We start from the raw sequence: 14,629 nt of genomic DNA on the forward strand, positions 1-14,629 counted from the left end.
TTGTGGACTTCAGGAAGGGGAAGACACAGGAACACATACCAATCCTCATAGAGGGATCAGAAGTGGAGAGAGTGAGCAGCTTCAAGTTCCTCAGTGTCAAGATCTCAGAGGATCTAACCTGGTCCCAACATATTGATGTAGTTATAAAGAAGGCAAGACAACAGCTATACTTTACTAGGAGTTAGAAGAGATTTAGCATGTCAACAAATACACTCAAAAACTTCTATAGTTGTACCGTGGAGAGTATTCTGACAGGCTGCATCATTGTCTGGTATGGAGGGGCTACTGCACAGGACCGAAAGAAGCTGAAGAAGGCTGTAAATCTAGTTAGCTCCATCTTGGATACTAGCTTACGAAATACCCAGGACATCTTCAGGGAGTAGTAGCTCAGAAACGTAGCATCCCACATGCCCTTTTTTCACTGTTACCATCAGGTAGGAGGTACAGAAGCCTGAAGGCACACACTCAGTGATTCAGGAATAGCTTCTTCCCCTCTGCCATCCGATTCCTAAATGGACATTGAATATTTGGACACTACCTCACTTTTTAAAAAATATACAGTATTTCTGTTTTTGCACTTCTTTTAATCCATTCAATATACATAATTGATTTACTTGTTTATTTATAATTTTTTTTCTCTGCTAGAATATGTATTGCATTGCTAGGTTAACAAATTTCACGTCACATGCCGGTGATAATAAACCCGATTCTGACAGACACTTCAGCCCATCTAACCGGTTCCAAATGAATAAGCCGCTTTGTCCCATTGACCTGCACCAAGACCATAGCCCTCCCTAACACTCTCATTCACATACCTATCCAAAGTTCTCTTAAATGTTGAAATTGACCCTGTATCCACCACTTGCACAGGAAGTTTGTTCCTCACTCTCACCATCCCAAGTGAAGAAATTCCCACTCATGTTCCCTTTAAACATTTCACCTTTCACCCTTAACCCATGACCTATAGTTGTAGTCCTACGCAACCTCAGCTGAAAATGCCTGCTTGCATTTATATATACCCATTATAATTTTGTATACCTCTATTAAATCTCCTCTCAATCTTCTATTTTCTACACTCCCAATCTTGGTGTCATCCACAAATTTGCTCATCCAGTTTGCCACATTATCATTCAGATCATCGATATAGATGACAAACAATGGACCCAGCACTGATCACTGCGCACACTACTGATCACAGGCCTCCAGTCAGAGAGGCAACCATCTACTACCACTCTGTAGCTTCTTCCATGAATCCAGTTTACTATCTCATCTCGAATGCCAAGCAACTGAACCTTCCTGACCAAACTCCCATGCAGGACCTTGTCAGCTGCCTTGCTAAAGTCCACGTAGACAACATCCACTCCTTGCCTTCATTAATTTTTCTGGTAACTTTTCCAAGAGACCTATGATAACTTTGGAGGAGTTACAAGCTTCAGTGGCTGAGATGAGAGAGGCTGAACATACAATAACTGTTGCCCAGGTGCTTCACCAGTCTTCGCTTTATGGGAGAGTGGCAAAGAGAACACCATTGTTGAAAAAAAAACTCATGAAATCTCGGCTAAATTCTGAAGTCAGCTAGAAGAAGTTCTATGGTCTGATGAAACCAAAATTGAGTTTTTTGGCCATGAGACTAAACATTATGTTTGGCATAAGCCAAATACCACACATCAAAAACACACCATCCCTACTGTGAAGCATGGTGGTGTCTCTATCATGCTGTGGGGATGCTTCACTGCAGCAGGCCCTGGAAAACTCGTGAAGTAGAGGGTAAAATGAATGCAGCAAAATACAGGGAAATCCTGGATGAGAACTTGATGCAGTCTGCAAGAGAAATGCATCTTGGGAGAAGATTTTCCAGCAAGACAATGGCCCCAAACATAAAGCCGAAGCTACACAGGAATAGCTAAAAAGCAACAAAGTTAATGTCCTGGAGTGGCCAAATCAGAGTCTAGACCTCACTCCATTTGAGAATTTGTGGCTGGACTTGAAAAGCACTGTTCACTCATGATCCCCATGCAACCTGACAGAACCTGGTGAGTTTTGTAAAAAATGGGGAAAAATTGCAGTGTCCAGATGTGCAAGGCTGTAAACAACCTATCAGACTTAAGGTTGTAATTACTTGCAAAGATGCATTTACTAAATACTGACTTGAAGAGGGTGAATACTTATGCAATCAATTATCTTGTGTTTTATAATTGTAATTAATTTAGATCACTTTGTAGAGATCTGTTTTCACTTTGACCTTAGAATATCTTCAAATAACTTCTCCACTACTGATGTCAGGCTCACCGGTCTATAAAACAACTGAACAATACTGTATTAGCTATCCTCTAATCGTGACCGAGGATGTTTTAAAAATCTCTGCTAGGACCCCTGCAATTTCTGTACTAACCTCTCACAGGGTCCGAGAGAACACCCTATCAGGCCCTAGAGTTTATCTCCACCCCCTGCCCCCCAACAATTTTTCTCAGGGCAGAAAACATTTCCTCCTCTATAATCTGTATAGGGTCCATGATCTACCGCTGTATTTCCACTGTTTGTCTCCAGAGTAAATGCAGATGCCAAATATTCCATTTAAAATCCCCCCCCCCATTTCTTCTGACTCCAAACATAGATTACTACTCTAATCTTGCTTACTCATTTCCATAGGTGCTGCCTGACTTGCTGAGTTCCTCCAGCATTTTGTGCATATCCCAATCCACACTTGACAGATCCTATCCGATACCATCAAACCTGGCCTTTCACCAATTTAGAATCTTAATGTGAGGATCCGACCCGTGCTTTTCTATAAATACTTTGAAACTAATGGCATTATGATCACTAAATGCAAAGTGTTCCCCTACACAAGCTTCTGTCACCTGCCCTATCTCATTCCCTAACAGGAGATCTAGTACCATACTCTCTCGTTGGGACTTTCATGTACTGATTCAGGAAATTTTCCTGAATACATTTGACAAACTCATTCCCATCCAGCCCTTTTACAGCAAGCGAGTCCCGGTCAATATGTGGAAAGGTAAAATTGCCTACTATCACAACCTAGCTGAATGCATTTTTAATCTCTGTTTTTGTCATTACTAGACTCTTCCAATGTTTGATTCCAAATGTTTTATTTTCCTCATGCATATTCTACAACTGTAATTCATCCAAAATATTGCTGCTGCACCAATGTAAAGGTAGCTCTTCTATTATTGCCAGACTCCTGAAGCTCTTCATACAAACATAAATCAACTTCATTTTATTCTTATATTTATATGTCAATGTAGCCTTAATCCAACCTACCTTGGTGAAATGCACTTTCCTCATGTCCCTTTTCGTGCCATGCATCTCTATTCCTTGTTCTTTTAATGTCACCTTTCATGATGCAATCTTTAAGTGATTGTGCTCCAACTCCTCTCAACACTTATCCCATATTTTACCTTCTCTTTTGACTGCATCAAACTTCAATTAAATAGTTTGTAAAGTATTGATAACTGTAGAAAGGATGCAAGGATTATATCTCAAGCAATAATGTAGGGATGTGAGCCAAGATTAGAAAAAAAGCTAAATTTTACAAGCCTGGTAAAATAAATCAGTGGACCATAATGTTCTTTGGATGTTGACCTTCTGACTTTATCATACCACTAGGTTAGAGCAGAATTTGAGACTTTCATAGAAAAGCACCTCCTACTTGGTAATAATAAAAGTTACAATGTTTATAAGTCATAAATGAGTACTGTATTATAAAGTAAAAACTGCTAAAAACTCAATGTAGAAATATCTGTCACAGATCCATAGAATCAGTAAGTTTTTATAAGAACATGCAATCAAAACTTAAGAGGAATTACAGGCCAATACTTTGGCTGCTTTTTATCACACTGTCTGTCAAATGAAAGTTGCATTGCAGTTTCCATTCCTTGTATTTTAGCAGCACCATCTCCATATAATCTTTTCATCTCAACCATTCTCCTTACACCAGGCCTTTCTGCTGGTGGCTGGATCGTTCTTCCTGAAGCATTGTGAAAGTCTTGGTCAGCCAACACGTAGGTCATATGCTGTTCGGCATCAAACTGCTGTTGTCGCTCTGTGGATGTAAAGAAGAGCTTGTGTGAGTATTATGAAGCATAAACATAAATGCTGATTTCCATCTTCAGTGACAAAAAGAAAACAACAGTGAGGATGTTTGTCAAAATGAACCCCTGTCAAAAGGCTCACATCTGAAGTTTGGAAGCAATATAGTAGTATTGGCCTATTGGTTGTACAATAGGGAAGTTATCCCTGTTAGAGCTAGAGTTCTTCTGTGGACCAGTTAGGCCAAGTATTTCTGTGCTGTTCATTCTATGTAATTTCACTCAATTGCAATGTCAGAAAATAGAAGTTGCAAGACAAAACCTCCAACGTTTCAAACTATTCTGTAAGCCTAATAACATTTATGAGGTTTTTTCCCTCAAAAAAAGACTTAAAAAGAAAAAGAATTAGATCTTGGAGATGAGAAGCTCCTATGCATTTTTTACATGGGGTAAAATATTCATATGACAATTACACAAACAAATTGAAGTTCAACCCATTATCTGATTAGAACAGATTAAAGTACTTAATGCCAATTATTTCTGACCATTTCAGAGATACTACATGCTGTAACAATTTACTGCACTATAATGCTAAACAATGCAGAAATGAAGTTTGGATTTCTCATTTGAATAATTCATTGTTTCTAATCCAGTTTCTCTCTTCACTTCCACAATCATTCGTGAATGGAGCTTTCTGCATGATGCATTTTTACTTTAAACACTAAATGATTTCAGTTGAATTAGAATTACAGATCCAGTACATTTTGCTTTGAACACATACAAGGCACAAGTTGTTGACCTTAATGTCGAAATTTCATGCTTTTCTCATCTATATGTTGGTTGCTTGGGGAGGTAAAAAGGTAATTCACACGTTTTAACACAAGATTAAAAAAAAATTGCATCTTCTGAGACACCTCAACATTGAAGTGAAGTAAACTTACATGTTGTACTACGTACCTACCTACTTGAAGAACTACTACATTCACTTTTTGTATATACATTTACTTTCAATGTGCATTGTTTCCTTTGTAACTCTAGTTAGAGCATAATTTTAAACCCCTAATTATTTCTATTCATGGAATCATTATACTTTATGTTAACTTATTTCATTACAAGAATGTTATAAAACCCATCTGCATGAATATAAATGCAAACAACATGATTGTTGGCATAATAACCTGACCAATGCCAGGTATACCAGTTAATAAATAAGTTTGAAAGGATTAGGTAAATAGCACCTACACAGATCCTTTCATCTTGGTATGTTCTAAAGCACATTCAATATAGACAGTGTCCTAATCATTAATTTCACTGCCCTGTGTTGTTCTTTTTTATAACAAATTATCTTACTCACTTTGTTACACTGACCCTAGGGGCCGTAATGGAATGAAAATGTGCTAGCATGCCAGAAATATATTCATGACTGACCATTTCAACAAACCAGTTTTGTTGAAAAAAGGACTGTAATTTTCAATGTTTTCCACTAAGTAATACCTATAAGACTAGAGATTTTAGAAAGTTTAACTTGGGGTTGTTATTGGCAACAATTACAAACAAGAAATTTACCAATATTAACTCATGGGGGGAGAACCAAAGCTTCAATCTAGTGAATGTGTGTGCAAATTTTAACCATTCCCTTCAAATCAGTGTTGCATCAATCACTTTCATTTTGCCACTGACACAGCCATTGCAACTACATTAGAATGCAAACTGTAAGATTTGATTTAAACCAGCTGACATAGCAATGTGAATTTGTTAACTCCAATCTGTCATTATTTTCATTTTGTATACACAGTACTAACAAGACAGATTTAATAGTTGTACCATCAAATCAAATTTTCCACGTATAATTATCACACATACAACATTTATCTAAAAGTAAAAATGCAATGCTATAATTAACAGCAGCAACTGGTGGAATTAATGGTATTTCAATGGGAGCATATGGAGTTCCATGCTAACCAAAATATCCTGATAACCACTGGCATTCACCAAACACAAAACTGAAGTTCTGCAAGAGCAATAATTTGTTCTTAATTAAACAATGGGAAGACTAAAGCTATCATCTTCATTTCCCATCATAATTTCCATAAGATTACCAGTGATTCACTGCCTTGGGCTGAACTAGACTCTTCAGAACTCAGCATTTCATGACTCCTTATCGGTTCCAACCTATTGACATCACTTCTGTTAAACTTCCTACCCCAATCCTACCTAATTATGTATGCTGCCAAAATCCTCTCCCACGTTGTGGTGTCCTGACCCAACTATTCAATGCTCTCCTACTGATGTGGAAAGGATCTCATATATTCCTACCTTGTAGTTCACAATACGGAAACATCTGAAGCAAGTGGATAGAAGTAACCAGATGCCACATCTAGGCCTCAAAGGCAAATTTGCATGGATGAAGCTAATCAAGTGTTGGATTCTGAAGTTTTTAATCCAACATTTTTACAGAAGTCAGGAAAGAGGCATGAAATTTGTCGCTTCATGATTGTTTTATTAAATGTCAATAGAACAAAGAAAGTTGAAAACAAACTGTGGTAGAGGCTCTAGCAGAAAGGAGGGACAAAGAAAAAGATGTGCTGCCTTTTTGTCAGCTCTTTTTATACACATAGATAAGAAACATTCTACTCAGATTTGCAGTTAAGAGCCAGCAAATCAGAAAGCCGCTATTCAAATAATGCAGCACCAGAGAAGCTTCCAGAGTTTTCCAGAATCATCCAAATGTGACCACTAAAGGGACACACCGAACAGCAATTGTTGCACTACAAAGAAAATGCCACTTAAACAGTCAGATCCAACAATCCCCCTATGATTCTAAATCACCCATTTAGAATCATAACATCTGAAAATTTGGAAGCAGTAAAACTTGTGGTATCTACATTAAATAAAAAATAATCAAAATGATATGATATATAAAAGGTACATATTCTTTAACACACATACAAGTTGCTTTTATGTGTGTTGCTTGAAATTCCAGCACCTGCAGATTTCCTCGTGTTTACATATTCTTTAAAGTACTTATAGGATTATGTCATGGTTAGGCAGATGAGTAGGCACACTTGTGTGAACTCGAACTATTCTATTAATGATCACCCTTAAACAAGTAAAAAGGTGTAAATTATGATAAGGCATATTAGTATGAATAATATGACTCATAATATTAAGTAACCCCTGCTTCCAAGACTTAATCAAAGAAATCTCATCCATCAGATTGATGTATTTGAGCTGTAAATATAATCGCATGAAGTATCCCCTACTGGAATGGTACCTTCAGAACAATCAAAAGGTAGCTTTTATAGTCAACATATGGAAAGATTTAATAGCTTTGACATGAATATTAGATGCAGATTTACAGATATCTCAGGATAAGGCATGAATAATGAGGGTGGAGTACGATGGCACTTAATAGCGACTTCTTCAAGCTCATTAACAAAAATAGCTTAATTTCTATCTTTGATGTCACTCTTTTTCCTTTTCAGGGTGGATCAGGTTCTGGTCCGAGACCCTAACCTGCAGTTACACTCAGACTTCGGTCCTTTGCGGTGGTGGAACCCACTCCCAGGGGCTCACAACCTATGCTTTTCGAAATCCCATGGATGCAGCTGAGAAGATCAGTGCGTCTTCAGGGTTCCAAGGCTTCACAGCCTTGGGAACGAGCCATTTCTAATTTGGGGCCGCTGACTGAAGCGACACGGAAGAAAGCAAAACATCAGGAACAGTGAATCGGCTGTCGTGACTCTGTACTCAGCGAATCGCACACTTGCTCTCTCTTGTTGGTGTTGGTCGGAGTACTGGAAAAAAAGCGGCATGACAGACTTGCAAATCAGCAAATCGTTTTGTTATATTTCCCTTTGCTGCGAAAGGAGGCACCTCTCTGTCCCTTTATTGGGGACAGAGAGGAGAGCCTATGGTATGTCAAATTGTCAGGTGAACGATTAGTTTTGTTGTACTGAAGACCATGGTCTTTCTTGAGGGCTTTGCTATTGCTTGCTTGGTGAGTGGAGGGTACTGATGCCTTTTTTTTGGTGAAGTAAGTGGGGGAGGGGAGGGTCATTGCTTTGCTGCTGCTTGTGTGGGGGGGAGTTTGAGGGGGCTTTGGGGGTCTAAGTTTTTACTTTACCTCATTCTTTACGGTACTTTTCTGTTTTTGTAGATGTCTGTGAAGAACAAGAATTTCAGGATATACATTGTATACATTTTTCTGATACTAAATCGAACTATTAAATAGGTCAGATACTGTATGATTCCTTAAATCCTGCTGATTAAATTTACGTAAATGATTCAGTTTAAGATGGTATGTAGGGGGCATGATCATCATATATTTGCATCTCTCTTGAGAATATTGAATCATAGGCATAATATCAACATAGCCATTGCTGGAATGTTTAATAAAAAAAAAAGCACATGTTTGTTCCGGATCTGCAGGAATGCCCAGCATTGATGAATATTTTGAAGTGTGCAGTATATACTGAGATACCCAACAGGTAGTGGCATTTACAACACCAGGAAATTCATGTGATTCTTGCAAGTATACATTAGCAGTTATCTCAATTGGCACATTTTGGGTAGAAAAAATTGGCAAAATATATAACAACAAATAATATCAGAATATACTTCATAATGTCCAGTAGTTCAAAGTCTTCCAGCTTGTTAGTGATTTGCTCATTGTAGCCCGGCACTGTAGGCACAGTGGCAGAGGTTACTAAAATGTTAACCACAGTGTACGAGGGGTGATTGATAAGTTTGTGGCCTCCAGTAGACGGAGTCAATTTTAGAAAACCTAGCAAGTTTATTTTTCAACATAGTCCCCTCCTACATGTACACACTTAGTCCAGTGGTCGTGGAGCATACAGACTGCTTCTTTGTAGGAGTGGACCACAGCAGGGGTGATTGATAAGTTTGTGGCCTAAGGTGGAAGGAGATGAGTTATTAACTTCAAACTTTCTGCATTATCACTCAAAGAGTTGAAATGCATGTGCATGTAACGAGAGCGTCTTGGACCTCCAGGTGGTCCACAGCCGGGGTGATTGATACGTTCATGGCCTAAGGTGGAAGGAGAAGGATACAGCTCGTTATATGCACGTGCAGTTCAACTCTTTGAGTGAAACTGCATAAAGTTTGAAGTTTCTCCTCATCTCTTTCTACTTTAGGCCACGAACTTATCAATCACCCCTGCTGTGGACCACTTTTGGAGGTCCAAGACACCAACGTCTACAAAGAAGGGATCCGTATACTCCACGACCACTGGACTATGTGTGTAAATGTAGAAAAAATAAATGTGCTAGGTTTTTTAAAATTGACACCTTCTACCTTGGGCTACAAACTTATCAATCATCCCTCGTATGTTGTCCGAGTCGCGTCCCACTTTAGCTCACTTGCGTTGGCTGGAATGAGCTGTTGGGACAAGTGGTGCATGTGAGCTTGATTTCAACGTTTAAGTGAAGTTTGTATAGGTCCATGGATAGAAGGGGTATGGAAGATTATGGCCCAGGTGCATGTCGATGGGAGTATGCAGGCATGGACTAGATGGGCCAAAGGGCTTGCTTCTGTGCTGTACTTCACTATGACTCAATGACCTCCCCCGTCAAGCTCCTAGTGGTTCCTTATGTGGTTTATTAATCAGAACCCACGCAATAGGATTCCAGATGTGTCCTTCTGTTGGATTAGCCCAAGAAGCAGAAACCTGTGGAGAAGTAGACTGGACAGCTTGGGCTAATTTCACACAACAGTTAAAAAAAACTGTCTGCCATGATGTGGGTATCAGCCTCGCTGAGGTCAAGGGCTCCCATCAGTGACATGGGATGCCTGGTTACCACCTTGAATGGATTTAGTTTAGTTTTCTTGTTTGGGGTTGCTCTGATGCTATACAAGCCGTAGGCCATGGTACTCTTTCCTCATGACACTATAGTCAGTCAGTGTTTGATGGTCCCATTCATTTGTTTGACTTGTCCTGATGACTATGAGTGATGTGGACAATGAAAAGACCACTCATCAGTTGACATAATTCCTGACATGTGTTCCTTGGTCAGCGTTGTTTTGAAATGGCAATCCCCATCTCAGAATATAGACCCTGATCAGAGTTTTTGCTGTGTGGCAGTGGTCTTCTTTGTTGGAATAGTGTCCACCCATCTTGAAAACTTGTCCACTATAACTCGCCCATTATTAAATTTGAATATCCTTAACACTTTGGCAAAGTAATTTAGTCCACTTGTAAGTGTAAAAATGGACCAGGTGGGCAGTTGTTTTCTGGAATGTCACTCATCTTTCAAGCATGTGTTAATCTTGTGCCCTGAACTCTGGATTCCACCACCATAGGGAGAATCTGCCGATCATCTTTTGCACTCCAATGTGTCATAGGAAGTGTAGCTGCTGTGCCAGATAAGGAAGCAACATAGTTGGAGCTACTAATCTATAACTATTACATCTCTGTACTCCACTTCTCACCATTTTCCATCCAGAACCACTTTTGACAGTTAGGGCAATGAACTTGCGATTCTCAAAAATCTTGTTGTTCATCTGTGATGCAGAGTTCAACTTCATTTCCATACTTCCAGTTATTGGGTTCACTGCATTATGTTCTTGGTACTTCTTTTAATTCTTTCTGTGCTGTGTACTCCACAACCCCCGAATGCATTTCCACAGCTTTCCATTATAGTTGTTTTGGAGTGGCTTTTACGTTTTAATACTACTTCTGATGACAATTGTATAACAGCCATAAGTTCCTGTACTAGTTGGCTATTCTTGATTGGGGTTCCTACAGCCGCATTATCTCCAAAACGTATCTCCATAAGTTTCCAAAGTCATAGATAACACCAAAAGTATATCGAGAATCGGTGTAGATATCAGTTATCTTCCTTTCGCTAACTCACAAGCTTCAATTAAAGCTTTTAGTTCCTCCTATTATGTGGATGCTCCATGAGTCATTCGAATACCTTTCTTAGTCACTGAGGAGCCATCAGTATATAGAATCAGATCTTTGTCAGAGCAATAACCAACAGGATGCTGTTGATCTCCATGTTCCAGTTAAGACTGCCGTCATATGTTTCTCATTGACATACAGCACATATGGTCTACCTGTATCGGGGAATCTTAATGCAGGTATAGCACATAATGTCACCTTTCAAGCTTGAAACACTTCCGTTTGTTCTTCATTTAGAGTCACAGGGTCATCTGAGCACTTACTACCTTCAGCAGATTTTTGAGTGGTCGGGCAATAGTTGATGGATCTTTCATCAGAGGGGTCAATACATTGATTAGCAATGGTTTCATCTTCAGTCCTGCATGTCTTCACTCCCTGGGTCATTATTGGAGCAAGCCGTGACATAGCTATCAATCTTGCTTCATCACTGTCATCTTCACTTGAGTTGCTAGGAGCCGCTGGAGAGTCCATCCATGTCCATTTCATCTGGACTTTTCCATTAATTTTAATCACAATTTGTGTCACATTCTTCTGCTGTTCCAGTTATATACAGTAATGGAGTAGAGAGTGTGTTTTCCTCTGCATTTCAGCTTGCTACATCTGACCTACAATTGTTTTTTTTACAATCCTTGTCTGTAATTTGGGAAGAGCTCACTTCCCACTGCTAGCACTGTCACCTTTAAAAAAAAGTATCAGACAATTACACCCCCAGGAGAGGGTGAAGTTACTGGGCTTGTTTCTGAAATTAACAATAATGATAGTCATTAACCCATGTCATTCTAACTGCAAGTTAACTGCTTCAAAATACAGATCACGCCTGTTAATATTATCAGCACTAAAATGCATGTTCCAACAGCTCTGTCCAAATAAGGAGGACATCACTGTCAGGAAACAAAAGACTTTATTTTAGAACTTGGCACCCACTAGACATCAGCTCTCACCACCTACACGTCCTTTCTTTTGAAACCTGGATTTGAATGCAGCTATGTGTGCAGATGTATTTTTTTGTTTACTGGCTGCAAATTTCCTAAATAAAATAATCAGCTTCAATTGGTCATTAGTTCAATTCGAAGAGCTGCCTTTAATTCAGCAATAGCCATCAGCGTTACTCTGTTGACAACAAGGAACTTTGTTAGAGCTGGAGTCAGTGCAGAGGTTTGACCCTATATATGGATTCTTAGGCTCCAATTCACAACACTGATTCTCTCTTTATATATTAACCCAGGTAATACTTCTGCATCTTGTTAGAATGTATATATTGTTTCACGCTCAATTACTCTCTTGTGTATTTTGTTTTTACAAGGTATAAATGACTAAAGGGAAAATTATGAACATGAGAAAATCTGCAGATGCAGGAATTCCAAAGCAACACACACAAAATGCTGGAGGAACTCAGCAGGTCAGAAAGCACTGATGGAAATGAATAAACAGTGGACATTTTGGGCCAAGACTCTTCTTCAGGACTGGAGAGGAAGGGAGAAGATGACAGAATAAAAAGGTAGGGGAGGGAAAGGAGGATGGCTGGGAGGAGACAGATGAAGCCAGGTGGGTTGGAAAGGTAAAGGGCTGAAGAGGAACAATATGATAGGAGAGGAGAGTTGATCATAGGAGGAAGGGACCCAAGGAGAGGAGATAGGCAGGTGAGGCGGTAAGGGGCTAGAGTGGAGAGGAGAAAATTTATTTTTTACCTGAAGGAGAAATCGATATTCATGTTTTCAGGTTGGAAGCTTCTGAGACAGAATATAAGGTGCTGTCCCTCCACGCTGAAGGTGGCCTCATCGTGGCACAAGAGAAACCTTGGACGACATGTTGGAACGAGAATAGGAATTGTAATTAAAATGTTCTGCCGTCGGGAAGTACTTGACGAAATGGTCTCCTGATTTACGATGCGTCTCACCAATGTAGAGACTGGACACAATAGATAACACAAATGGATTTGCAGGTAAAGTGTTGCCTCACCTGGAAGGATTGTATAGTGCCCTGAATCGAGGTGAGAGGTGGTTTATGGCAGGTGTAGCACTTATGACGCTTGCAGGAGATTAGTGGGGACAGACTAATGGACAAGGGAATCGTGGAGGGAACGATCCCTGTGGAAAAGTGGGGTGATAAAGATATGTTTGGTGGTATGATCCCTTTGGAGATGGTGGAAGTTATGGAGAATGATGTGTTGGATGCGGCGACTCATAGGGTGGTAGGTAGGTTGATCCTGGCTTTTGCTTCTGATATACAGAGAGGCAATAGCTTTTAGCTGGGACAAAGTTGGAATATTCCAAACGATCTTTGCATGCCTGACTTACAGAATGGAGAGGAAGACAGGCCTCAAACCAGTGAGCTTCACTGTAGATGCACAGTTGATTGTGACACATTCACAGTCAAACAGTTACAGTAACATTTAACAAAGCTTGTGGATTAGGGTGATAAGAGGAAAAAGTGCACATAATGGATGAAATCATATTGTCTTAAATGACTAATGTCCTTGAGAACTCAGAAATTTATAGGTTAAAAACTAAAAGAAATGTGACATCATTCACCTGTTGAAATAGCAGCAATAACGAACAACATAGTAGAGAATATCAGATCCTGAATTATTATCTGTAGAGAGAGAGATGGAAAATGACAACACAAGTTTGTGCATAATTAATACCGGGTTGGTCGGCTGGTGGCATAGTGGCATCAGCGCCGAACTTCGGAGCGAAGGCTCCGTAATTCGAATCCAGCCGGCTCCCTTGCACACTCTCCATCCATGCTGGGTTGAGCGTCGAGCTAGCAACTCGGCATCGTAAAAATAAGAAAGCCTGCTAAAAAAACGCCGTCATCCCAATGACTCCGCTCGGAGTTAAGGGCTTTCTTCTTCAATACCGGGTTGGTAAAATGAATACTGAACTCCATAATTACCCCAAGTTGGGATTTAATTATCCCAAACCGGAAAGCAATCACAGCGTTGTTTCTTTGTATTACTAACTGTTATTAACCAAGTATAAAATCTGCACTAGGATCATGCCAAAAGGGTAACTTGTTTGTTCAAATAAACAAACATAATACAATGGTTAGGGGAAATCAGAGTATCTGGAACATTATAATTACCTTCTACTTCCTAACTTCACACAACTATGTAGCACACAATTCTTGTTAATTATTTCCAACTATTTCAGAGATGTGACATACTAAAACAATCTATTGTGCTATAATATTAATCAATACAGAAATGAATGAGTTGAGATTTGCTATTTGTATAAATCAAGTTCAATTTATTGTCATTCAGCTTTACACATGTATATCACCAAATGAATCAACATTCCTCCGGACCAAGGTGCACAACACAAGACATATAACTTATACAAACACATACAGTAATATTACAAATAAATTAACAAATAAGGTGTATTTACAACACAAGTTGAAAAGTAAACAGTATAATGTTACTGGCACTTCAGATGTAATGAGACCTGGGTGCTAGCAGAGAGTTCAGTGGTCTTACGGCCTGGGTGAAGAAGCTGTTTCCCATCATAACAGTTCATGTCTTAATGCTATAGTACCTCCTGCTTGATGGTAGGCTGTCAAAGAGATTGTTGGACAGATGGGAGGGATTATTGACAATGCTAAGGGTCATGCCTTTGCAATGCTCCTGATAAATATTTCTGATGGGTGGAAGAGAGAT

The 14,629-nt window shown here is 39.4% G+C and overlaps 1 protein-coding gene across 3 annotated transcripts in view; it reads right to left on the reverse strand.

The window, feature by feature from the left end:
- Positions 1-563: 563 nt before the first annotated feature.
- Positions 564-14,629, reverse strand: part of gemin8 (gem (nuclear organelle) associated protein 8) — a 149,119-nt gene continuing 135,053 nt past the window's right edge. For all 3 annotated transcript variants that reach the window (XM_072260689.1, XM_072260687.1, XM_072260688.1), the window contains exon 3: positions 564-4,060. In XM_072260689.1, coding sequence (XP_072116790.1) covers positions 3,804-4,060 — 257 coding nt within the window. In that variant the 3' untranslated portion in view covers positions 564-3,803. The remainder of the gene's footprint in view (positions 4,061-14,629) is intronic.

The sequence above is a fragment of the Mobula birostris genome, chromosome 6 (assembly GCF_030028105.1).
Source record: "Mobula birostris isolate sMobBir1 chromosome 6, sMobBir1.hap1, whole genome shotgun sequence".
In the NCBI taxonomy this organism is placed as follows: Eukaryota; Metazoa; Chordata; class Chondrichthyes; order Myliobatiformes; family Myliobatidae; genus Mobula; species Mobula birostris.